The following is a 26,731-nucleotide window of genomic DNA, read 5'->3' on the forward strand; positions in this document are numbered from 1 at the left end:
CTCTGCCTCTGTGTGTTTGACTATTTTAGCCACCTCCTATAAGTGGAATCATGCAGTATTTGCCCATCTGTGACTGACTTATTTCACTTAGCATAATCTCTTCCACGTCCATCTAAGTTGTCACAAATGGCCGGATTTGCTTCTTTTTTAAGGCTGAATAATATTCCATTGTATGTATATACCACATTTTCTTTAGCCATTTGTCTGTCAATGGATATTTGAGTTGTGTCTCTGTCTTGCCTGTTGTCAATAATGCTTCAATGAACATGGAAATGTAGATATCTTTTCCAGAACCTGATTTCAATTCTTTTGGATACGTACCCAGGAGTGGGACAGCTAGATCATGTGGCAGTTCTATTTTTAATTTTTTGATGAAACTTCATACTGCTTTCAGCAAGTGGTTATTATTAAAGTTGATATCGGTGTTATTATTGCTGTAAGTTGTTAAATTATTTTTACTATCAATGATCTTTTATAGATTCACATAATAGCCAGAGTCATTCACAATAAAGTGAGCTGAAGATGACAACATTGCGTAGTACGAGGAGCATATAACTAGGAGTTGAAATGCTTGCAGTCTAGTCAGGATCATCCCCTTAAGTAATGGCAGATCTTAGCAGTGCCGCTCATCAGATCTGTTACCTCTTTTGTAAAACAAGGGCTCTGGATGGTATGAATGGTGGGCTTCCTATTCCATTGGTCAGGAACCTATAGTTCAATCTCAATGTGCGTTTGTGAGTGTGCATGTGTGTTTGCTTACTGTTTCTAAGTATAATTTTATTCTAAAGGAACTATGATGTAGGTAGCAATGCTTTTCTTAGCAGGAAAAATATTTTATTGTTAAAAGCATATTGTGTTCTGCCTGTTTCTACCCCCACTACTAAGTGCCTTCAAGCTCTATAATTCCTCTATTTCTAATTTCTTGGAACTTATGATAAGAGATGGTGCATTATTCAGCAATGTAATTTCCCTTTGTTCCTCTAATGTTAACTTTGTTATAAAATTCTATGCTATTGTCTGAATTTTTCAGTCCGTAAAATACCAATGTATGTTTATCATTATGTCTATTCTACATTGGCCATGAAACACAAGAAAACTCTTAAATTCAATTGCAAACAACCTCCTCTGAAGAGCACTCAGACATTAATAATAGCACTGGAAAACTTAGTTGACATGGGTCCCCACAATGAAACTGATAGGAGTCATTTAAAATCCTTATTGTAACTCTGAATTACTTTGTTATTGCAGATGTCTCATTATCCTAGTAAAAAACACACACAACAAAAAACACCTGTCTGACAGAGGATTATAAAGGAAAGAGGTTTGAGTCTCTACATCTGAATATTTATATCATCCAAATGAAGCATTCTGTCATTTCCCATTTCCTAACAGCCAAATCAATATATCCACATATCATACAAGTACTGAAAATATGGGGCCATATCCTATACATTTTAAAGTGCTGCAGATCCATAAGCAAAATCAATTATTTCTGCATACTAGAAAGTGCATAAGTTACTAAATATATACTGGGGACAAGTCAAAACCACAGCTAATCTACCAGTGTGTAGTACTTCCTGGGTCCTTGATGCTTTGTAGCATTGGAGACATTCCCACAATATCTAGACACACAACAGGAGTTACTAAAACCAGGTCACAGAGCAGGGGAGAGGAAGCCAGAAGCTCTGCAAAACTTGTTTTTAATGTTTTAAGGGTATAAGGTTATTCCCTGGCTGTTTTTATTTCTTCATTTCAAATTAAAAATGAAGTCTGTGACTTTTTTCAAAAACTATCAAACACAGCTACAAATATAACTGCTCAGATTATGTTTGCTTTCCCAAATTCATTTTATAAGTATTGAAATGAAGAAGCAACAGTATGAATGAAGGCTTCAAATTTGGAGTCCAGATTCCCACAAATCTATAAAGATGGGAATGGGCATTTGTGAACTTTTCCAGTAAGAAGCTAATTAATTCATCCTATTTCTTTTCTTTTGCTCTGATGATATTAAACTAGAGTGGTGATGGGTTATCCCACGCTGATTAGAAGCTCTAATTGCCATGCATATTTTAGATGAATAACAATATAGGACTGAATTATTTATTTTTGAATAAATAAAGTTTATTAGAGAGTACAATTAAAAATGATTGTCCTTGAGAGGAAAAATAAAAGGAGTCTGTAGTGAGCTGAATGGTGTGTCCCTAAAATTCGTGTATAAGTAGAACTTCAGAATGTGACCTTATTTGGAAATAGAGTCTTTACAGATATAACTAGTTCAGAATCTTGAAATGAAGTCATCCTGGATTTAGGGTGGGGTCCATATCCAATGACTAGTGTCCTTATGAGAAGAGGAGAGGACACAGAGAGACAGAGAGGAAGGTGAGACACAGATAGGAGAGATACATCTACAAGCCAAGGAACATCAAGGATTGCTTGCAGCCATCAGAGTTTAGGAGAGAGACACAGATGGATTCTCTCAAAGCCTCCAGAAGGAGCCAATCCTGTAGACAACTTTATTTCAGACTTTGGGCTATTTTTTAAAAATGATTTTACCTTCTGCAGAGAGAAAATCCTAAAAGTCTGTATATATTCAGGGAGTCAGAATCTTGGTTTGATGATACTGAGCTAAATGTGTTAAATTCCACTTGCCAAAAAAACTCGTAAGTATTAAACAATTCACACTACCAAGTTCTTTTGGTCATGTGGCTACTATTCTTCATTTATTTTCCAGATCACTCTTTTCTTAGCTGTTCAGTGGGCATAGAGTTAGCTTTAGTGGTAAGAAATCTTTAATTTTGGTAAGCAAAAGTCATAATATGACATTAGAGTCTTTTTGTTTTCAGTTTACATATACAATTAAAAATAAGTATTTTATCGTTGTTACTAACATAAGCAAAAATCACTATTAATATTTTGGTGTATATATTACCATAAATATTTCCCTATTCAAATTTTGTTGGTTTATGAATATGAATGCATGCACTAATACTGGTATAAAACTGAGTTATTCACTTAACAGTGTTTTAAATATTTAACATGTGATTTAATATTTTTATATTACATCATTTTCAATAGATGTGCAGTATTCTATGATATGATTTTGTCTGAAATTTCTATATTTGGATTCTTAGCGTCTTTTTTCTTAATACTTGCTATTAAAGTAACAGTGCAATGAACATGCTTATAGTCAAAAACTTTGAAAAAATATGGCTGTAGAATTGGAATAAACTCCCAGGGGTAGAAAATCATCATACATATATGAAGATACATACACAGACAAACACACACACACACGTATATAAACATCTGTAGATAACATATATCTCTACACTTCTTTCCAGGAAGGGTCTAGAAATTTTCTGTGCCCCAAGTGGTATGCGAGAGCTTGTCTCTCTCTCACAGGCTTTCCAAAACAGAATATCATCATTCATTTTTATCTTTATTACTTTGATCAGAGGAAAATGCTAACCCATTTTTGTTTTAATTTGCATTTCTCTACTGTTGAGAGTGAACGTTTCATTATGCTATTGGCCATTTATAGTTCTGTAAATTGAGTATCCAATTGTTAGTTTTTCTATTAGAATGCTCATCTGTTAATTAATTATTTTATAAAAATAAGTTTATTTTATATTCTTAATCTTCATTTGAGAAGGAAAAGCAATGAAAATAAAGTTTTAGAGCTTCAAATGCTTCTATCTATTAAAAAATAAGTCTTTGTGCTCGCATCATCAGCACATATGCTGAACTTAGAATGATACAGAGAAGATGATCATGGTCCCTGCACAAGGATGACTGGCAAATTCGTGAAGTGTCCCATATTTTGTATGATATATGTGAAAGTTGTTAAGAGACTAGATCCTAAGAGTTGTCATCACATGGAAAATTTTTTTTCTTTTCTCTCTTTTTCTTTTTATTGTATCTATATGAGATGATGGATGCTAACTAAACTTATTGCGGCAATCACTTCACACTAAATGTAAGTCAAACCATTGTATTGTACACCTGAAACTAATACAGTGATGTATGTCATATGTATCTCAATAAACTGCGGAAAAAAAGGCTTGGATTAAATTATCCTTAGCGTCTCTTCTTCTAATCTAATATTAAATTTTTGAAAAATTTTCAGCAAGATGTTTCACTTTTGGTGAATTCTTTCAAAGGAAACTACGTGTTTTGCTAAGTGTCCCTTTAAGCACATACACCTCATTTCATCTTCAATTATTTTTACTTTCTTCTCATCATTTCATCAGGGAAAAGGACATAAGATCTTGGCTTTACTTAAGCTTTTTAAACAGTATGGTAGAGTGCCATGACTTCTGCTTAGATTCAACAATACCCACCTAGGAGATTTTGTCCAGACATAAAACAAGTTATGTGATTTTTGGTGATCTATCTTAGAAGCACGCTCACCATTATGCTAAAATTTTATCAGCATAAAAGGCAAAAAACATGAGGGAAAACAGGTTTTGATCAAGTCTGAGTGTGGGCTGAATAAGTATGGGTTTCCCCCAGTATCCAAAATTTCTCTTTCTACTCCTTCACTTTTATGAAAGATCTACATTAGCACCACCTGTTTTTGCTAACTGAAAGAAATCCAAAGAGGATTTTCTCTTTTATGAAAAAAGGTGAAAAGTAATAATAGCGTTCAGCATTTATTATGCAGCGAGTCCTTATGCAGGCCAAGCAGTCAAGTATACTGTCATATTCAAGACTGCCACATCAGCCACATGAGCCACAGCAGATGACAAACCTCAACCTTTGACATGGAGGCAGGCAGACCCAGAAGGTCTAGACATTCGTGACCTGCCTGTCCTGATGGATTCAGATGATGATGAGATGCTATTAGATGGCCTTTTTCCTCTCTCTCCTACACCCTACTCCTGTACCTTCCACCATCCCAACCTCTGATGACTCAGGTTAACACACCATCACCACCACCACCTCTCACCTTCCAGTGTGCTCACTGTCTTCCCAATTCTGGTAAGTAAAACTACACAGTGCATACATTATTTCTACTTTCTACAGCCTGTGTATTTATCATATCATTCCTGCTTTTACTATATGTTACTGTCACTTTATGTTATATGTGTTATTTGGTATGATTTGGTAAGCTATTTTGGGGGTCTGGGAATATTTGAAAATTTTTCCCATATAAACTAATGGTATTGCTTCTTCACTTTACACCATCTCAGCTTACCAAAGTTCTCACAGGAATGCTCTACTTTCAGATAGCGGGGGAAACCTGTAGCTTAAAGTGTGTGTGCATGCTATGATTTCAAATGAATTTACTGAGTACTTTCTATAGAGAAAGGAATTTGATAAGGGCTTACTTTCTTTTTTTTCTCATTTGCAATGATAACTTACTTTATCCATTAGTAGTAAATTATCAGTTTCAGTTTGTATATTGTCCTGGACCCAGTTTATCCACCACTCCAGATTTGCTCAACTTCATCCACCAAACCTTGCCATGAGCCACTGCTATATGGTTTGCTTCCTAAGTCTCTGGCAATAGTTCACGCTCTTAGGGCTAAAAAGCCCTGAGTACTGCTGTTACCCTGGAGCAAGCCGCCGCCATGTAAGGTGCCACTTGACAAGGAGAGAACTCCATATTCGCACACTCAACAGAGGCTCTGGCTTCCCAGGGGGTTGTTTGGAAGTACGGAACACTTAACAACCTGTGGGTGGACTTTGACCAATGATAGACAAGAGAGAAACTGCTCACGCTTCTTACCCAGCCATCGACTGTGAGACGTAATAGTTCATGTGGCCTCTCCAGAGATATCCCATGAGGCCAAGCAAGCTTTGTGTTTGTTCTAAACTTGTGGCCAGATTAATAGTATGCCACCATGATTGGTTTCTCATCTTCCTTGCCTCACTTCCTTAGTTCTCTCACTCTTGGTTTCCTGGGCTTGTACTCCCAAAGGCATTACCTTGAAAGCCTGCCTTAGTCTCTGTTTTCTAGGAACCTGGAGTGGCATATCTTAAGGGTTCCAATAGTCAAAGGAAATACATGACTATTCATTTTATAAAATAAAAACCATATTCTCTAAATACTGCATTGAAACTGGATCCAGTTTCCACAGGGAAGCTTGACCTACCATTGGAGTTCATCCAATATGGCTACAAAAGTGAATTTACTTTTGTTTAGGGAAAGTAAAATAATCTCTCGTTTATTCTCACACTACCCTTCTCCCCATTTTCCAACCCCATCCTCACCCCTGGAGGTTAGGGAAGGGGAAACCAAAGTGACTTAAACTTGGAACTATTTGATTAGACTACTTTTAAGTTATTTGACAATAGGAAATACTGCTGAATCAGCAGTGCTTAGAAACTAATATGGATTAAAAAGAAATCTATGAAACATTTATTAAGATGATGTTACAGAAGCCAAATACGCAGTGAAAGCATTATAGAGACCATCAGGTTAAAAATATAAAGGTTATTCTTGTTCAGACCAATAAATGTCACCTGCCGGGTAAAAAAAAAAGAAAGCTTCCTTGAAGTGAGAGTATATTTTATTCTTAAAGCATTTAATTCATCAAAACCTTGCAAGACTGCACCATGTGAACACTGACCTGTGAACAGGTACCAGAGGTTATTCGGCTCCAGGGTTTCCATCTCACCCCTGCGGGTTGTCTTTCTATGTCGAATTTTATAGCCAGTAATAAATCCATTTTGTGTTCCTGATGGAGGAGGCAGCCAGCTTACTTTGATACTCTGTAAAATAATAGATGTAAATTAAAACATTGGAGAGAGGAAGGACAACAGGACCGGGTCAAAGAAATGACTCAAGCCAAATCTAAGTATGAATAAAGCAGAGAGGCAAGATTGCCCATTATAGCCAAATTAAATCCATTCTTACAATCTGACAGTATTCCTATTTGCCAGATTTTGACAAAAACACACAATTAATTTGATTGATTACATGAATTCTCTCCTCTCCTTTGAAAATGCAACAAAAATGACAGTAAAATATTCTAAAGGGTATAAACCCATAAGGAAATAGAGAATAGGACTCCAGTGGATGAGAGATGTTAACAAATATTTAGGAGGTGTAAACTGAGGGAATTGTGGTGACTGAACCAAAGGAGAAAAATGAAACCTAAATACCCCCTTAAGAGATATTAATGAAAACAAGGTGATTTGCATGATGAAATTCAAGGAGGACTGGAAATTGTTGCTTCCTAAGCACCTTGGAAGGCAGGACTGAAGCATGATGCTGAAGTAAGAGATAGATTGCAAGTCCTTCCTACATCCAGTAAAGCCAATCTACTAACTTTCTCTGACCTTGGAGTAGCTGAGAGCTTTACTCTCTAGGGATATTAAAACAGAATCCATGGACTCAGAGAAATCTGGCACAGAAAAGTGTAGGGATGACAGAGATATAATACTGCCAAGTCTTCCTTCCTCTTGTACCTAGAGCTATGGCAACCCAGTACATACTTTCCAGGAAGAATATCAGATAATTGGTCTCTAGAGAAATTATAAGTTTGGCCCTAGAGAAAACAACAGCCAGGTCCCTAATCAATCCCCCCAACAATGAGGCTCCCACTTAATAACCCCACTTATGCACTAGACTTTGCAATTGGCAATCAGTTTTTCAGTATTTCACTTAATGTAAACTGACAATTTAAGACTACTAGAGATTAGAAAAGCCTTTAGCATAAAAGACAGAGGAAAAAATACATAAAAACATAATAGCACTTGAAGGAAATAACATTAATGCTTAGAGGAGAAAAGGGATACAAAAAGCTGTCATTTGGGGCCAGCCCCCCAGCTGAGAGGTTAAGTTCATGCTCCGCTTCAGTGGCTCAGGGTTCACTAGTTCAGATCCTGGGCATGGACCTACACACTGTTCACAAGCCATGCTGTGGTCGCATCCCACATGGAAGAACTAGAATGACTTACAACTAGTATATACAACTATGTACTGGGGCTTTGGGGAGAAAAAAAAAAGGGGAAGACTGGCAACAGACGTTAGCTCAGGGCCAATCTTCCTCACCAAAAAAACCCCCAAAACAACTGTCATTTATGCCCTGATAATCTAAGAGAAGATATTGCATACATGAACAGGATAAAAATATAGGAATAATGAAAGCTTGTTTTTAATAAGGGCACTGGGCATTGGTTTACAACATTGTGTAAATTTCAGGTATACATCATTATATCTGGCTTCTGTATAGACTTCATTGTGTTTACACCAAAATTCCAGTTTCCATCTGTCACCATACATATGAAAGATTTTTTTTATTATTTTTTTGTGAGGAAGATTCAACCTGAGCTAACATCTCTTGTCAATCTTTCTCTTTTCTTTGCTTGAGGAAGATTAGCTCTGAGATGACATCTGCACCAGTCTCCCTCTATTTTTTACATGGGACACCGCCACAGCATGGCTGATGAGTGGGCCAGGTCTGCACCTAGGATCTGAACCCACAAACCTGGGACACCAAAGCAAAGCACCCAGAACTTTAAACACCTGGCCACAGGGCTGGCTCCCTGAAAGATTTTTTTGAAAAGCTTATGACAATTATAATTTGGTGGCAAAAATGAAATATGCAATAGGTAAGTTGGAATATAAATTAAAAGAAATCATTTAAAATTCAGTGGGAAAAAAGATACTCATATGAAATTGGAGAGAAAAGATATTAGAGGTTTAGTTCTTAATTTCCAACATTCAACTAACAAGATGAAAGAATGAAAAAGCAGGAAAAAGAGAATGCAGAAAACTAGCAAAAAAAACCCCCAAAAACCCTCCCCCCCCCCCCCGGTAAAAACCTTACAGAAGGGAAAAACGTGAGACTCCAGTCTGAAAGGGATTATGGAATGTCTACCATAACACATTAAAAAGAACCACATCAAAGCATGTTGCTTTGAACTACTAGAGCCCCAAGAAGAAGAGAGGATCCAAAAGCTTCCAGAAGGGCGGCGGGGGGGGGGGGGGGGGAAGCAGGTCACACAAAAAATGATCAGGAGTAAGAATAGTAAGAAGTGAGATTTCTCAACAACATTTGAAGTTAGAAACAATGGAACAATACTTAAAATTCTGATCCTAAAGGATTTTAACCTAGAATTCTAAAGCCAGACAATAAATTGTCAAGTATAAGGAAAATATAAGTAAAAGAATATATGCCTGTGTAAGTACAAGTACAAGGATATTTCAGATACACATGATTTCTAAGATATCCACCTGTGTTCCCTTTATCATGAAGCTAATGGGGGGTGTGTTTGAGGAAAGTAAGGATGCAAACTGAGAAAGAAAAAGATTTGAAATCCGAGAAACAGAGAACCCAAACTGGAAAAAAAATATGGAATTTCTCAGTGAAGAAAATTGTAGCATGATATAAGATTAGGCGTGGTGAGACCCCAGATTCTAAAGAGTGTATATTGTATAATTCCATTGATATGAAGTTCAACAACAATCAAAACTAATCTACAGTAATATGAATCAGAACAGCAGTTGTCTATGGCAGTTGCACCGGAAAATTGAATGGCCATGGGTAGAAGACGACTTTTTGGGGTAACAGAAGTATTCTGCATCTTTATTTCATGTTTCTTATATGGATGGATACAATTGCCTAAATACATTATTATGAGCTGAATTGTGCCCCTGCTCCAAATTCCTATGCTGAAGTTTTAATTCCCAGGACCTCAGAATGTGACTGTTTTTGGAGATAGGGCCTTTAAAGAGGTCATTAAAGTTAAACGATGTCATTAATGTGGGCCTAATCCAATATGACTGGTGTCCTTATAAGAAAAGAAAAGATTAAGACACAGAAAATACAGAGGCAGACCGCGTGAAGACCCTAGAAGAAGACAGCCATCTATAAGTTAAGAGAGAGGACTCAGAAGAAACAACTCTGCTTATACCTTGATCTTGGACTTCTAGCCTTCAGAACTGTGAGAAAACAAATACCTGTTATTTAAGCCACCTGGCCAGTGATATTTGTTATGGCAGCCTAGCTGACCAATACACTCATGGAAATAAACACTTTAAGATCTGTATTTTTCTCTTTAATTAATTACACCTCAATGAAAGAAGAAGAAGAAATAGAAGGACAATGAGGAAGAGGAGAAGGAAGAGTAGGAGGAGGAAAAGAGGAAGAAGATTGGGGAAAGGAAATGGAGATGGAGGTGAGTAAGCATGCTAAATCCTGACATAAAAATAAATCGACAGATGATCTCTACAACTGGTGAATTAAAACTGGGGAATGAAGGGACAGCTACACAAGCACATTATTGAGAAACATAAAGGTAAATGCCGTAAAAGAAATGACAGCTAAAAGCAATGGACATGGGAGTCTGAAGGGAATGGGAATAGGATTTGGGGAGGTCAGGGAAGGGTCTATTGGTTTTTGTTATAAGCCTACTGATACTATTTAACTTTTTTTTTTATGTTTTGCATTATTTTATTATGTAACAATCAATAGCTAATACAAAGTCATGATTATTGCCATATCTGCATACTATTAATTCTATCACATATTTTTTCGGCTTTATTGAGGTATAATTGACTAATAAAATGATAAGATATTTAAGATGTCCATCACGGTGATTTGATACATGTGTACATTGTGAAAGGATTTCCACCATGTCGTTAGTTAACACAACTATCACCTCATATATGTATCTTTGTGTGAGAACATTTCAGTTCTACTGTCTTAGAAAATTTCAATTATGCAATACAGAGTTATCAACTATGGTCGCCATGTTTTACATTAGATCCTGAGATTTTATTCATCTTATAGCTGAATGTTTGAACCCTTTTACCAACTTTTTCCTATTTCCCCCAGCCCTCACCTTCTTTTTTTTTTTTTTTTTTGGTATACATTACATCATGTTCACCACCCGAACACTACATATTTAAAGTGCTAAAAGGAAAAAAACCTACAAGCAAGAATACTCTATCCATCAAGGTTGTCATTCAGAATGGAAGGAGAGATAAAGAGCTTCCCAGACAAGCAAAAATTAAAGGAGTTTATCATCAATAAACCAGTTCTGCAAGAAATGCTGAAGGGACTTATTTAGGTGGGAAATCAATGACCACAAATAGAGATAAAAAAAAATTATCAAAAAAAAGCCAAAATAACAACAATAAAAAACAGGCAATAAAATCACTTGTAAGGTAAAAGTATAGTAAAGGCAGCAGATCAACTACCTGTGAAGATAATATGAAGGTTAAAAGACAAATGTACTAAAATCACCTATTTCAATGATAAGAGGGTAATGGATAGACACACACTAAACAGAAGACTATATATGATGTGAAAAACATATAATGTGGGAGGAGGGGAGTGAAAAAGTAGAGCTTTTAGAAAGAGGTCAAGCTACAGAGTCTATCTACTCAATGTAGACTGTTATATGTATAGTATATTAAATAGGATCCTCATGTTAACCACAAATCAGAAACCTATAACAAACAGGAAAAAAAGTAAGACAAAAGAAATCAAACATATTACTAAAGACAGCCATCAAACCACAAGGGAAAAGAGCAAGAGAAAAAGAAAGGAACTGAGAAGAACTACTAAAACACCCCAAAAAAAGAAAAAGTGGCAAAACGGCAATAAATACATATTTATCAATAGCTACTTTAAATGTCAATGGAGTAATGCTCCAATCAAATGCCATAGGGTGGCCAACTGGATAAAAAAACAAGATCCATGTATATACTGCATACAAGAGACACACTTCAGACCTATTTAACTTTTTAAAAAATAATGTGCATGTAATACTTTGATGAAAATTTAAATTACTTTTTAAAATAAACACAAAATTGTCCTTTTGAGGTGGTAGAAATAAACGACTGATTGTTAGAAAGAGAACAGACATAAACTCAAGGAATGGATTTGTGAGCCCCTTATGCCCACAGTCCTAGGACCATTCTGACCTCATTTCAATTGCGTGGCAGTGTAGCAGCGGCAGAGCAGTATTCTCCAGGGAGACAGAAGCCTGAAATCCTTCTTCCTGATCTACTACAAATTAACTAGTGCTCTACAAATAATCAAGTTCCGTTCTAAAAGGACTTAAAAACTCGTCCGAAATCATAGTTACCTGCTAATGGTTTTAACAATTTCAAAACATGTGCCAACTACAGTTGATTCTCATCATTTGCAGTAGTTATGTTCTATAAAGTTGCAGCGAAACCCGAATTCGTGAATATTGAAATATCGCTCCTAAAGAAAATACAGGTTTAGGTTCCTATGAGTCTTTGCTTATATCTTTGTCAACTCACGGATACATTACCTTATTTTATGTGTGTTTCTGTTTAAAGACACTTTATTTAATATTATTGTTAACTCCTTCACATTGATCTGGTGGCTAACGGCACAAGAACTCATGTATGAATGAAGCTTATGTGATTCATGTATTTTCTACATAAGCCACATTGCAGCCTTCTTACATTTAGGAACACCAGACAGCACTTCAGCACTTCACTTTGGGGGCATTTTAAACAGTGAAATCACTAACAAAAAGCGAAAAAAAAAAAAAAAGCAAAATACGTGGCACTTATTTGACTACAAAAAGGACACTTTGAGAAGTCTTCTTTTGAACAGAGCAGTTTGTTGAATAGGGTATCTTCTTTCTCAACCTCAGCTGGGAATGTATGCTTCCGGAGACTCAAATTTTTCACCGTGCCGCATGTGCATGTGTCTGTGAATGACTGTAAAGGTACTGTGGGTATTGATTGTGGGTTACAAATAAATTTTAGTGGGTAGGTGAATTTGCAGCCAGCCCGATGGTCTAGTGGTTGATTTGGCATTCTCCACCTGGGTTGGTTTCCTGATTAGGAAACCTCATTACCTGTCTGTCAATTGTCATATGGCAGCTGTGCATTGCTGTGATGCTGAAAGCTGTTCCACCAGTATTTCAAATACCAGCTGGGTTACCCATGGTGGGCAGGTTTCAGCAGAGCTTCCAGACTAAGACACACTAGAAAGAAGGACCTGGTCACTAAAACAATTGGCCATGAAAGCCTTATGAATAGCAGTGGAGGATTGTCTAATATAGCGCTGGAAATTGAAAGGATGATGCAAAAAGACTGGGCAGGGTTCCCCTCTTCTATGCACAGGATCGCTAGGACTCAGACTTGACTGGACGGCGCTAACAACAAGGTGAATTTGCAAATATAGATTCTGCAAATAATAGGATCAACCATAATTATATATATAATTATAATTGTATAATAAATATGTTTTAATAATTTTAGAGGAACTTAATTAAATAGAATGAATCTGATTATTTAAATTGTCAGAAGGAGTATGGCTCTCCTGAGACCATTTACTTTGTCCTCACTACCCTTTAAATGTGAGAAAGTGAGTACCACTCTTATCAATACCTGTTAACGGTTTTTTTACACTTACTACAAATCTAGTGATGATCTAAACACTGCACATATCTACACGAGTTACGTTTTTTATTCTCGCAATGACCCTGTAAGTTATCTGCCGTTATTCCCTTTGTACAATGATGTAAACCGGGACACAGAGTACTCAAGTAACTTAAAGCTGCACACCCAGTAAGTGATAGAAGCAGAATCTGAACTGAGATAATGTAAGTCGGAAGCTGGCATTATTTACTATTTAATATTGCTTCCCATGGGAGTTCAAGAGGCTGAGAGTCTAATTCATTTGTTATTCGTTCAAAATATATTACCTGCCTCTATGTTGTGCTTTAAGCACTGTCTTTGGGACTATAGAAACACTCTAATACGTCATGGTGTATCCATTCTGGCTAAGGAAATAGACACATAAACTGGCAATGAAAAATAATCCCAGAAAATATAATAGAGGGAGAGATCAATTCTGTCTCATGGGGTCAAGAAAGACTTTGCAAGAAGCTCATCTTTAAAGTGTGGGTAGGATGTCACAGAGGGGATGAGAACGGTATTCAAGGCAGAGGGACTATCAGGAGCAAGCTCAACGTGTCACAACAATGGAGAGCATCTTCAAGTGAAGATCAAGTAGTCCCTTAGTGGCTAGAGCAAATGGGACATATAGGACAATTTAAAGCAAAGGTAGATTTGAGAAAAAAATTCAAGTCTTTTAGGTCATCCTAAGGAGACATGGTAAATCAATGTGCTAATTTGAGGCATTTGGCTAAGTTATTTGGGAGACAAATTAATGAATAAAATAATAATATATGGCACTGGCTCCCAAATAACTCATAACCTTTAAATACACACAGACTCACTCACTCCTTCTCCCCTTCCACACACACACATACATGCACAGGTGTGGATGTGTTCTTTGCTCTCAAATATTTTAGAAACTAGTAAAGAAAAACAACCCAGATTTGATGAATAGTCGTGCCTTATACTTATATTCTACTACTCATCTTATTTTTATGTTTCAATGATTCAAGGTCAGCATAGCAGATATTATCATATTTTACAATTTTACAAAGGAGGAAATTGAGGCACAGAGTTAAATGAATGTGCAGAAGTCACCTTGTACCATCACTCAGGATTATCCAACAGTTAAGTCTAATGTTCTTTTCATCATTTCATGCTAAAATAAGTAATCAGAGAGTCTCTACTTGGGAATTCTACTCACCTAAATTCTCCTACAGATTATTCTTGGAAGAAACAAAACTGAATTTAAATAATTAGTTTTTAACATATCCAACAGGCCTTCCCATAAGTAGCCCTTGGTAAATCAAGAAGGGTCATTTTCTAAGGACTACAAGCTTGTTTTTTAAAGTCAAAATTAAATTCAAATAGAAAATGAAGATATAAATGAAGATATTAAACTTTAGACCAAGAGGTGGAACCTTCTGATTTTCAGTTAACACTTTGCTATGGCTCTGCTGAGTGACCTCTCATAAGTTTTGTAAATGACCTAAATTCCAATGCACAAATTGAAAAAGGAAGAATAATTGTGCTTAGTGTGTCTACCAAATGATTGTAAATCACTTGATAAGCCTGGAGAACTTAATTATACTACTGATTACATGAGCAATACTTAGTTTTTGACAGATAATAATTTTTATTTATCATATTTAAGGATTTCTCATGATTGCATAAACTATTCTCAAATAGCCGATACCTTATTATCAATGCCTAGCAGCAATTAATTAATAGAATCAGTTATACATTCTACACACCAGGAGGTGAATCCCCTTCATGGTTATTATTCATCTTGGAAGTAATTTTATCATTTTTATTCATCCTGATATGTGAGTAGAAAGTAAGTTTATTAGCATCTTTTGTGCTTTATCTTTGATTTCAAGCAATTGAATCAATTCAATCAGCAGATTGAAAAAACTCTGAGCGTCAAATTCTTCCTGTATAAATTCCTCTGCTGATTATATGGCTGGATATCCCCAATTATATTGTTTTTGGAAGTTAATTGAAAGTGTTCAGCGACTTTTTCCTATTTAATGGTATAGCGTATCTTATTTTCTGTATGAGACCTGTTTCGCCAGTGCTCAGTAGCTCAGACTTCATTGCTCATTCCCTCACCAAGTGACCTAAAGCTGTCACTGTTATTGGAACATTTCTTGTAACATGACCTAGTCTTTGCGGGCAAGACTGGTAATGATTTTTATTAAAAGTACTTAACACATGACCTTTGACTTTTGAAAAATCAATTCTAGTAGCTGTGACTTGACTTTTGGTCCTTTTATTACTTGAGAAGGAGAAATTAATTCTTTTCACTTTTGCAATGTTCTATCTTGAATCAAAGATTAATTTTGCTTTTTTTTCAGATTTGGAAATAAAGAACTGCAAAATTTAGCTTCTCCAAATCCCTCCATTCCCTCTTTGGTTACCATGAAAAGGAATTAGTTTACAATAAGCATGGTGGAGAGCAGTCGGTGTATTGATTTAAAGGAAAGGACCTCGTTGGCCATTATTCCTAAGTATCTGAGACAACCTTGTGCGATTCAGTGATGCGGTATTATCTTTTTGATGGGCTCTATTAATTCATTCCTTTATCTTTCCTTTATTCTAGATGCATATGACTAGTAAGTAAGAAAACAGGAAAAAAATAATTGATAAGTCCATCACCTAAAATTTTTTTCAGAAGCCACATTTCATAAACGTCTATTTTCAATATCATCTATCCCATTGCACACTGCTGTTTTGCTTTACTTTTTCTAGAGCAGACCTCAGGGGGAGACAAGCCCTTCTCCAAACATATTCAGTTATTGTCGTAAAGAGCCTTTCTTTCTTTTTTTTTTAAGTGGTTTTACCTGGATAGCATTTCCGTAGAAGGGAATTGGAGGGCACCATTTGAAAGAAGGTCCTTGAAGCAAATACGAATGCCTTGGCTGAAACATAGCAGGAATCTAAGAATCTTGAAATTTAATTGAAAATCAGTTTTGAACTCTGCCCCTTATTTCTGTTCTATAATTCTGGTGACTTATGGAATCTCATGTGAAATTGCTTGAAGAATGAAATGTGTTTTCAGTACCCATGAGGCCCTATGGATTTTTATTAAAGAAAGTCTGTCAGCACTTCTAAAGAACCTCTTTTTATTGTATCCCCCATCCATCCCCTTATTTACTTTCCCTCTTCCACTGCCCTAATTAAGATCTTAATTAACCATTGCCCAGAATATTGCCATGGCTAACTGATCCCAATGCCTCCAGTGTCACTCTGCTCACGCTCATATTAGTCATCTTCCTTATCAGAGAATGAGCCACTTAAGCTCTTTGAGCCCAAGTGTTCTCACCTGCAAGAGGTGCTAATAACAGTACCTACCTCAAAGGATGTGGTGTGGATTAAAGGAGACAATGGGAACATGCTTGGAAGTTCCATCAGAGTGCTGGTGCATAATAATGATGCAATAAATTATAAATACTTCAAGGGAAAAAACAAGGAAAGAGAAAAAGAGAGTGAGGGCCAGAAATGAAGAGATTAAGAGATGGAGAAGGGGAGAATAAAGACAGGCAAAAGTAAAGAAGGGTAGGAAGGAAGCAAGCAAGACCATGTACAGTAACAACGCTCAGAATGTAGACGTACTTATTTGTGTATTGACTCAACGACTTGTCTTCCTCACATCCAAAGGAGCACTGAGAGAGATAAGTTACCTAGTAACACTTTTTAAACTCCTTTTCTTCTATGAATATTTAGTGAGCAATTTCCTGTGTGAGTACTATTCACATTTCTTGTAGCCAATAGAACCTTCAGGCACGGGTAGTGAAGAACAGACCTTGGGATAGTGCGGAGACTAGAAGAATGCAGAAAAGTGAAGAGATGCAGGCGGTATATATTTTTGGAGGTAGACTTGACAGGACTTGGTGATTTATCAAATGTCAAATCTAAAGGAGGAACACTCCTCAAGTATGACTCAGGTTTCTGACATAAACAACTCAGTAGATGATAGTGCATTTACTGAGATAAGGTTGTCTGATAAATAATCCACTTTCAAAAAAAAGTTCCCTGGACCTCCCAGTAGCATCAATAAGTGACAATTCACAGAGAATGTACAAACAAAGGCTACCTATATTGATAATATTCTAATTAATCTTAGGAAGGGCATTTTTCTAATTTTATCATTTGGAATAAATAATATCTTAGTCATATCAAAATTATATAATAACAGCATTTAATATTGAACCTTTGATATTTATCTAAATACTTAGTAAATATTTCTATTGATGCTAAAAAGATATAACTGAATTTTAAACTGGGATAGAAATTAATAAAAAGGTATTTTAAACTCTTATGATGTGTATAATTGTGTGAACAATTTCCAAAAACTGTTTTGCCTTTTTATAAACCTATACACTTTATGGTACTAACCAAGTATGGGTTTGATAAAATATCAATAGGATATAGTACAGGTCTCTATATATTTTTCGTAAAGTTAGGTACTGTTCTGGCAGATTTGACATGTTGTTACTTCATTATCATAAATATGCAGTCTCCTGTGATCAGTGAAGTTAAAAACTTGAGTAGCATACTGAAATTGGCATTCTTGAGTTCACATAGGCAACTGTTATCCAAAATGACCTAAAGCCACGTGAACAAGTACTTTATGTGACACATTTCCAGAGTTGAAGTCTGCTAGTACCACAGAAAGTTTGAGTTAAATATTTGTGTAATAATAAATGCATGGTTATATACAAATTGAGTAATACTTGATTTTAAATACAATTTTACACACGTCTTAAATTCAGGGAGGAAACATTGCTTTGTTTTATTAAAAAAATGAAAGCTAATCCGTTGTGACTTTATTTAATGACTTTAAAATAACGCACACATTTCTTCATCAATAGATCTGTTTAGGTGTAAAATAGTCCTCTCTTTCTCTCTGCCCTGTAGGCCTCCTTCTCCTCACAGTTCGTGCCAGTGGAGCATCCATCTAAGAATTAAGCCCTACTTGACCTACTCTGGAAAATTCCCGTCCCTGTTTATGTAATATGCTAGGCCACACTGGGACAATTTCTCAGGTTGCTCAACTTCAAATCAAATACTGCAAATCCCCTTTGATTTGGGTCCCAGTTTTAGTAACTGGTTTCTCTAGTAGGGATGCTGTCATGCTTCTCTGTGAATGTTCTTTTGCTTTGTTAATCTGCCTGGTTCATCCAAGACATTCACGTATGAGTCTTCCAGCAGCTAGTGTCTCCTTTCTGAATCTATCAGAGGCTGCCCAACTTCCCTGACAATATTTAATTGCCTCTCTGAACCTAGACATGTTATCTGCCTTCACACTCTGAATTGCCCAAACCTACTGGCCTTCTGATTCACCACCTGAAGCACCTCATCAGCCCTTTCTGACATCACTTTCCCGACACAACTATCTACCACTCTCTTTCTCTGGATACCATGGCCAGTCTTCCCAAAGGACCATCCCTAATCATCTGACTTACTCTTGTATAGGGGCATGACCCTCCTCCTGACACTGGCTCTGAACTCCATACCCATTCATCCCACAGATCTGTCTTTTTCAGGTGTATACAATGTGCATGCATCAGATTAAACAAAAATTCACACACCATGAGAAATGTCATCTGGAATATGCTCCATTTCTTATATGTTCCTTTTTTTATATTTCTTAGCTAACATAAACTGAGTTGAATTTAAATTGATGTTATAAAATTGGATGCCACCACTTTTCTCAGCTCTTTTAATCACATGCTGAATGCTCAACCATCACAAATCCAAGGAAAAAAGGGGAAGCTGATAACTGACCTAACCTACTTCATTTTAGCAGCACAGGGACTTTGAACCAGTAAATTAAGGTCAAACATATTTCCAAACCCTCACTGTGAGATTCCCCAATCCATCACTGTCCACAGAGACACAGGGTACCTGGTGTATATTGACAATTTGGCCATCTGGTAGGCTAGTATTTTGCACACTTTGAAAGTAACGTTTTATAAATATTTCTTGAGTTACTCAAAGATGAGGCTCGGAGTTCTATTAGGAGAAGAGTGGACAATAGCTGAGTGTGGACTGTGGACTCTTCTCTAGTGGTGTGGCTAATTCAACTCTGGCCCCAGACCTACATGCGCATTCTATGTAATAAACATTAGTTGTCTATTTAAGAATTAACTCCAAATTTTAAATCAAGCTCAAATCCTAGGCATAGGTGAATGCAATATACTGGAATCTCCTTAATTTTTATGGCTAGTGCTTAGAAAATCTTATTAGATGTTCTGTCTAGCATGCAGCTCTGAATTGTCGTTTAGAGAGTGAGAACAGTGTTCTACAAATAAAGGATATTCAATAAGAAGAAGAAGACGGATGACAGGAAGCATACTGTTCCACTCTGTTTTTCATTAATTTGCCAAGTGACATTAGGAATCATTTATCCTAACCGCATCAGTGGTGCATCACGCGATCATCCCCATCTCCCACCTAGTTATTGGGAAGTGATCAATGAGAAAGGGCTTAGAAACCTGAAACCACTGCAAAATACAAAGTTTTATTTTGATTTTTAAAATTTTATAATTGTTATAGTTAGTAGTAGTAGTATCCACATTTGTTTTGAATTACACAAAAAGGCATTGAAAATTGAAGCAATTTTTCAAAGAATTAAGTCATCAAGTCACTATGGCCTCACATGATTGGATATTGAAGACATAAAAAATAAATGAATGAGTGATTCTCATTGAGTCTGAATTGCCTTCATAAAGACTTCATCTGATTGAAATAACTAGATGACGGTTCCCTGGAAACAACTTTCTTTGCTACTCAAAAACCATTTAGTGCAACGTGTGAAGAGCTGGTTTCTTTATGGCAGATTTTACCATATTCTGATGAGTGGCTCATAGAAACAGTGCTTTCTCTATTGATTACCAAAACCCTGTTGGAGCTGATTCTCAGATATGCAACTATGTATGGTCTCTATTACTGGAAGAAACATTTTAAAAAATCAATCTTTCCTTTCCTGCTAAGCTTTCTTGGTCAACTAAATAAAATTAATCAAATACTCCTAAACTAACCAAGAAAATCACCCTCAAACGCAGAGTATGTAGTCCACCTTAAAGGGAAAAGAAAAAGAAAAAGATATAACTGGTGTGTACCTAGCATCCTCTTTTTTGTAAACTCCTGGACTTAAAATGGCATTTTTTTTTCTCATGTGATAATTTGCTATGCATAGCCTAGTAGCCAGGCCTGTTTTCTTCGAGGTCCTGGAAACCGGGAATGTAATTTCTAGGAGGTATTCACATTTTGACGAAATTCCATTACAATAAAGCAATTTGGTTGTTCCCTAGAGTTCATGATAAAGCGATCTTAAGAGTAATACATTTCAGAATTTGTCAGTATCAATAGACTTTATTCTCCAGTGCCTAACTCATTCCCTGGAAGTAAGCTGGATGTTTAGGGAGGCTCATTAACTCTTTCAGATCACTAGCTCCTTTCTCAGACTATTCATTTTTACTAGATAAAACTACTAAAAGCAATAGAATAGCCTCAATGCAGGGACTAGAGTTATGAAAGCCAGAACACAAATATATCAGGGGAGTTTTATGTAAAATTATACCCTTGAAAGGCACAAGAAAATAGACCAATGTACAATTTAGAGCAGAAAATATAGTGTCCACTCATTTCCCATCTCTTTTTTGTTTCAGAACATAGAAGCCAAGATGCTATTTGAGCAGTAAGGAGAATGGCATAACTTCAGAATAACTGATTTCACCAGACATTTAAGCATCCTGACCCAAAGAGATAAGAGTTTAAATGTTGATTTGTGCTATATGAAAATTCTTTCACATATGGGATGAAATGAATTTATCAAGAATAACCAGTAAGAATTCAGGATATTGCAATGATGCACTCATGCTAAGATGATCATGATATACCAACTTGGTCTCTAAAAAAATGAAACATTAGTTTAAAGATTGCACAATGCCCAATAAGAGAATAAAACCCATAATTTTGATGACAACTTATACTCAAAAATCCTTTTAGAGTAATAAAACCAGAACTTTTAAAATTATTGTCACAAAAACAATTTCTACCTAATGTTTGATGGAAGAATTATGATTGCAAATCAGTCTTGTACAGAACAATGCCTATTTTGCTTTTATGTATCAAAATTTAGACATGTCCAATATTCAAGGACAAATACATATAGCTGAGTCTACACTAAATAAGGAAACAAAATCTTACTATGAAACATTAAAAAAAAAAGGCCGAAGCAGCTACTTAACAGAGGCATATCTTCAAGCAAACCATCAAATTAGGCCCTAAGTAATTAATCTCTGAAATGAGCAGGCTTTCAATTTCAGAGCAACCATCTCAAAGACACGACTTACCATGTAATTACATGGGACATTACAATGTATTTATGAGGTCATTTGTTACAATGTACAGTAATTACAGAGTACTTACATAGCTATTTATGTCTCATAAAATGAAGTGAGACTAAATATTTTAATTGTGTTGGAGAAATGAGGGAAAATATTTGAGTTCCAAATGTCAGGTGAGATTATAGGTCAGATTCACACAACTCATATTATCAGCTGGCTGCTTCCAGAATCACAAGTGTTTTGTGATGCTCTCTTGTTGGAAACAAAGGTTTGAGAAATATTTCTTCCAAGGATGAAGTAAGTGGAATTGTTCTCAATTTCAATTTCCAGATAATGCTAGAATACAGACCACTAATATAATTTACTATCTACACATTACATCCAAACCATAAGTGTCCAGGTGTCAATAGAGTTGCTGGATTAAAAACAATGTCATATGCAATATTTTCATAAATGACACACCATACAACTCAACAGAATAATAAAATAACAATCCTTATGTTTTTCACTTCACTACTTTGGATAAAAATCATATTTGCTCAGATTTTCAGGGCCTCTCTTCTCAAACACACATCCTAAACCCATTCTCATTTTCTAAAAAAGAGGACTTCGAGTAAAATTTTCAAAGCTGTGTTTTTATCCAAGTCTCCTCCACTTATCCCAGCTTTTACTTGAACATTCTTACTTAGCCTAACAGGTGAATTATGGTGGCTGAGAGAAGAGCTTTCTATGCTTGTTACCTCTGAAACATCACTGACATATGAAGAATCAAGACAGCTCAGTGGTCTCATAATTGTATTGTTGATTTTAAAAATTAAAATTAAAAATATTTTTAAATGCTTAATGATCTGTTCTCTTCGGATTAATGCCCAGAGCAAATTTTGCTATTATTGACAGGCATTGCTTTATTAATTTGTTCATTAAACATTCTGAATGCCTGTTATGTTCCAGGATGGTGCTGTCACAGAGGCATATTCACCTAGAACACTCTCCTTGAAGAGTATGATCCTTTCCAGGGAGAGATTCTATGATGCTGTTGGTATGTTGGCCTTACTAAGTCTATTAAGCTAAATAGACACACCATACTATGGTCTCTTTTGGGAAAATAAATTCTGGCTTTATATTCAAAGTTTATGCCTTTAAATTAGAATGCCCATTATTTGATGAATCATGAAATGCAAATATTACCCAGCATTTGTTTATTCTTGCTAAGCTGCCTCCTGTTCCTCTGATTCAATGATTAGAAAGTTCGAAATAATTTTGAGTGATGATGGTATAGACAAAATATTCCTTTCTAAGCTTTAGCCTGTCTTGTGGACTTCAACAATCATTTTTCAAAAAAAAAAATGTCAACTCTTTTTTTTGTCATGCCGATATTCTAACCACCAAATTGCTATAAATATGTGAACTCATTAATTCCTGAAAAGGCTGATCAGCAGGTTGACAGTGATACCACTGCAGCCTCCTGGTAAAACAGGGATTCTATCAGTGTTTAATGACTGTTAACACTCCTATATAATGGTCCCTGAGTTTGCCAAATCCAGATACTCAGGGCCCACAGAACCATCTGCAGAATGTTGCCTGTTAATATGCAAATGAACCAATTAAAATTCACAGACTCATTCAACAGCCAGTCAGGTCAATTCTGATCAACTCTACCAGTTTTATTTATACATGCAGGAAGAGCAGGTCCTTTTCCCACTAAAGTTCGGACAAGCTACTCAGAGAGTAGTTGGGAACATATTCTTAATAACTCCCTCCAATTTAAGAACAGTAAGAAATAGTTTACTTTTGAAACAAATATTATGGGTAACTATCAATACTTCAATCAGTATTTCAATTAGATATGCAATCATTATGTGTCTAATTGATTAACAATTAGTAGCGCTTGTAGTTGGCTGTAATTTTAATTACTGATAGCATTATTGTTGATTACTTTAAATATCTGCATGAGCACTATTGGATTATAAAGGAAAAAATAAAACAATTTCAGAATAATTAGTCTATTAAAATTAAGATTAAAACCAATTCAACAAAGTATTTTTTAAAGATTTTTATTTTAAGCAATTTTAATGGATTTTCCTTAAATTATACAACATGAAGAGAAGCTACCCACTGATCATTTTAATGTAACTAATCTGTCATTTTGCTAGAAGATGTGGAAGTAGTTCAGAATAAGCCATTGCCCATCGAACAACAGGCATGAGAAAGAAGGTCCTAGGTAAAAGTAGATAACAATAAAGCCCCATTTCCAATCTCCTTTATTAAATAGTCATTTTTTTTTAGAAATGGAAAGGTCTGTTGATCCTTTGTCACGAATATGTCAGACTGGTCAACAGTCATCTTTAAATGAGATTTGGATTTCTTTTTAGGCACAACAAGAACCTAAACAATTGTTTCACACACAATTTTTAAAGAGAGAAAGACAATTTTTAGTTAAAACATCTTAAAACCAGGCCACAGTAGCAAAACATTCTGGTGTGCAAACTACTGTGTGTTTCCATTTTGGTATTCTGCGAGAGGGCTTGTCACAAATGAGGTGTTTGTATTAGAATCATTAACTCTTTCAAACTTAAAAAAAGTTCTACACAGTTTTGTACTACTACAACATATCTTTTTGAGGATTTAGGACCTCAAAAAAATTATTGAGGCACAAGCTACAGTAACTTTTTATTAATCTTTTTTCGTATAAATGAAATATTTGTGCAAATGACTGTTTTAAACATATTCAGAAAGTTTATTTATTTCTTTTTAGAAACTCTCCATCATAAAAATTTTCAAACATATACCAAATAGAATAATATAGTAAACCACTTCACAATCTCTAGGATAGCTATGATAAAAAAAGACAGATAATAACAATATTAGTGAGGATGCGGGAATGTAGCGTATGCAGCGGTTTATACACTGCTGGTCGGAATGTAAACCGGTGCAGCTGCTTTGAAAAATAGTCTGGCAGTTCCACAAAAGGATGAACATAGAATTAAATATCACCTAGCAATTTTTTCTAGCTATATACCCAAGAGAATTGCAGACATACATCCACACAAAAACTTGTACACAAATGTTCACAGCAGGATTACTCATAATGGTGAAAAAAAGTGGAAACAACTTAAATGCCTGCCATCTGATGAACGGATAAACAAAATGTGATATACCCATACAATGGAATATAATTTGATCATAAAAAGAAATGAAGTAGCGATACATGCTACATCATGGATGAATTTTGAAAACATTATTCTAATTGAAAGAAGCCACTCACAAAAAAACCCACGTGGTCTATAATTCCATTTATACGAAATGTACAGAATAGGCAAATCTTCGAGACAGAAAGTAGGTTAGAGTTTGTCTATCACTGATTCGGGGATAGCGTGGAAGAAAATGAGGGGTACGGTGTACAGGAGTACCTGCTAAAGGGTACAGGTACAGGATTTCTTTCGGAGTGATAAAATGTTATAAGATTAATTGTGTTGATGGTTATGTAACTTTAAATGGATGAATTGTATGGTGTGTGAATTATCTTTCAATAAAGATATTGCAAAAAAATATATCTCACTGCACTACAAAAAGATAGACTAGCATAATGAACCCCAGCGTATCCATCATTGTCTTCAAATTCTCAATTCATTTTGACTGTTATTATATAGATCTACCAAAGCCTCTGCACTGAGATTTTTATTAAAGAAATGCTGAATATATTTGTAAAGTGGAGAAACACACTTACATTTGTGGGTCTTACTGTAAGTGGGAGGAACATTCCGGAGGGACCTGAATCCAATCTCTTTTTGTCCCCCATCAATGGTACAGTGCCCTGTACACATGGCACTCACAAATGTTTGCAGATGTTATTGGCACAGATTGGGACCAATATGGCCTCCAGTTGGAGGCAGCATGCAGAGCAACTGGGTCTCACTCGATTGTTTCAGGTGCTTCCTTTGAGGACGTTTAGAAAGTAAGGTACGATTAGGGGCTGAAGTACCTGCAAAGAGCTAAGTTAAGAGATCTCATAAAGGTGATGGGAAAGTTCATGGAGGCTCCAATCCAACTCCTTTTTAAAATGATTCTTGTATAACAGAACTAGGCACCAAAACATGGTTCCAGCCTACAAAGAGTGCTTTTTTGGGCGTGGGGGGGGGGGGGGGGGGCGAGTGCTGTGTAGAGTGGAGGTTGGTGAATTATTGCATCAAAATGAATGGTTAAACTAGATGTGAAGTTTACAAAAAGTCTCAGACAAATATTTTATATGCTCACTGATTTGCTTAAGCCCAGGAAAATGAAAGGAGGATATATATAAGGGAGGATATATATAATGTTTTCATGTCTATGTGCTTTCTCCAATAGTGCTCATCACAGTTCTAAGTTTCCATTCAGTTGTATATTTTACTAAAGTCTTTTTAGCTCCCCACAACTTAAGCTTTTAAACTTTCCTGCTATTTCTTACCACAGGATCCCTAGCATCAAAAATGATGTCTAAAACTTAGAATATATTCAATAAATAGTTGTTGAATGAATTAATGAATAAGAATTTTAATGGAACTGGTTCATCATTTAATCAAATTTCACTTTAAACCATATTACTTTCCTTTTCTTGATTCCAGCATAATGACTGCATTACCATTACACTTAGAAGACGTTGTGTGGGCCTGATTTTGGCTCACACGTTCAAGGAAGAGAGAAATAAAAGAATGCCAGATAGAAGGGGCAATAGCTCTTGAGGAGTCTGACAAAAGTTTGAAGAAAAAGAAGTCTAAAAATTCACAGTGTGCTTGTGAGAAAGAATGATTACCTAAACTCAAGTTAATTAAATTGTAGTGAAGAAAAACCTATTTGAATTATGGTTCTCCATAATTTCTACCAGGTGATGTCCTCAGCTCCCTAGAGTAAGAAGGGGCATATGTTGGGAGGGAGAGTGTTCAGAGGAAGAAGGAAAGCATGGAGCCCATAGTCATAGTATCGAGGAAGAGGGTGAGTAGGATGGGCAGGTCATGTGGTTGAAACCTTATCAAGCTAGATACTTATGAAGCAA

At 35.8% G+C, this 26,731-nt stretch overlaps 1 protein-coding gene and 1 non-coding gene across 3 annotated transcripts in view; one reads left to right on the forward strand and one right to left on the reverse strand.

Annotated features, from left to right (window-relative positions):
* Positions 1 to 26,731, reverse strand: part of DCC (DCC netrin 1 receptor) — a 1,085,205-nt gene that overhangs the window by 189,356 nt on the left and 869,118 nt on the right. For both annotated transcript variants that reach the window (XM_070513040.1, XM_070513039.1), the window contains exon 13: positions 6,576 to 6,717. In XM_070513040.1, the coding sequence (XP_070369141.1) occupies positions 6,576 to 6,717 (142 nt within the window). The remainder of the gene's footprint in view (positions 1 to 6,575; positions 6,718 to 26,731) is intronic.
* Positions 3,717 to 3,823, forward strand: LOC123287518 (U6 spliceosomal RNA). Its single transcript, XR_006530841.1, has one exon. It is a non-coding gene; the product is annotated as a U6 spliceosomal RNA (small nuclear RNA).

This window comes from Equus asinus, chromosome 7 (genome assembly GCF_041296235.1).
Source record: "Equus asinus isolate D_3611 breed Donkey chromosome 7, EquAss-T2T_v2, whole genome shotgun sequence".
Lineage (NCBI taxonomy): Eukaryota > Metazoa > Chordata > Mammalia > Perissodactyla > Equidae > Equus > Equus asinus.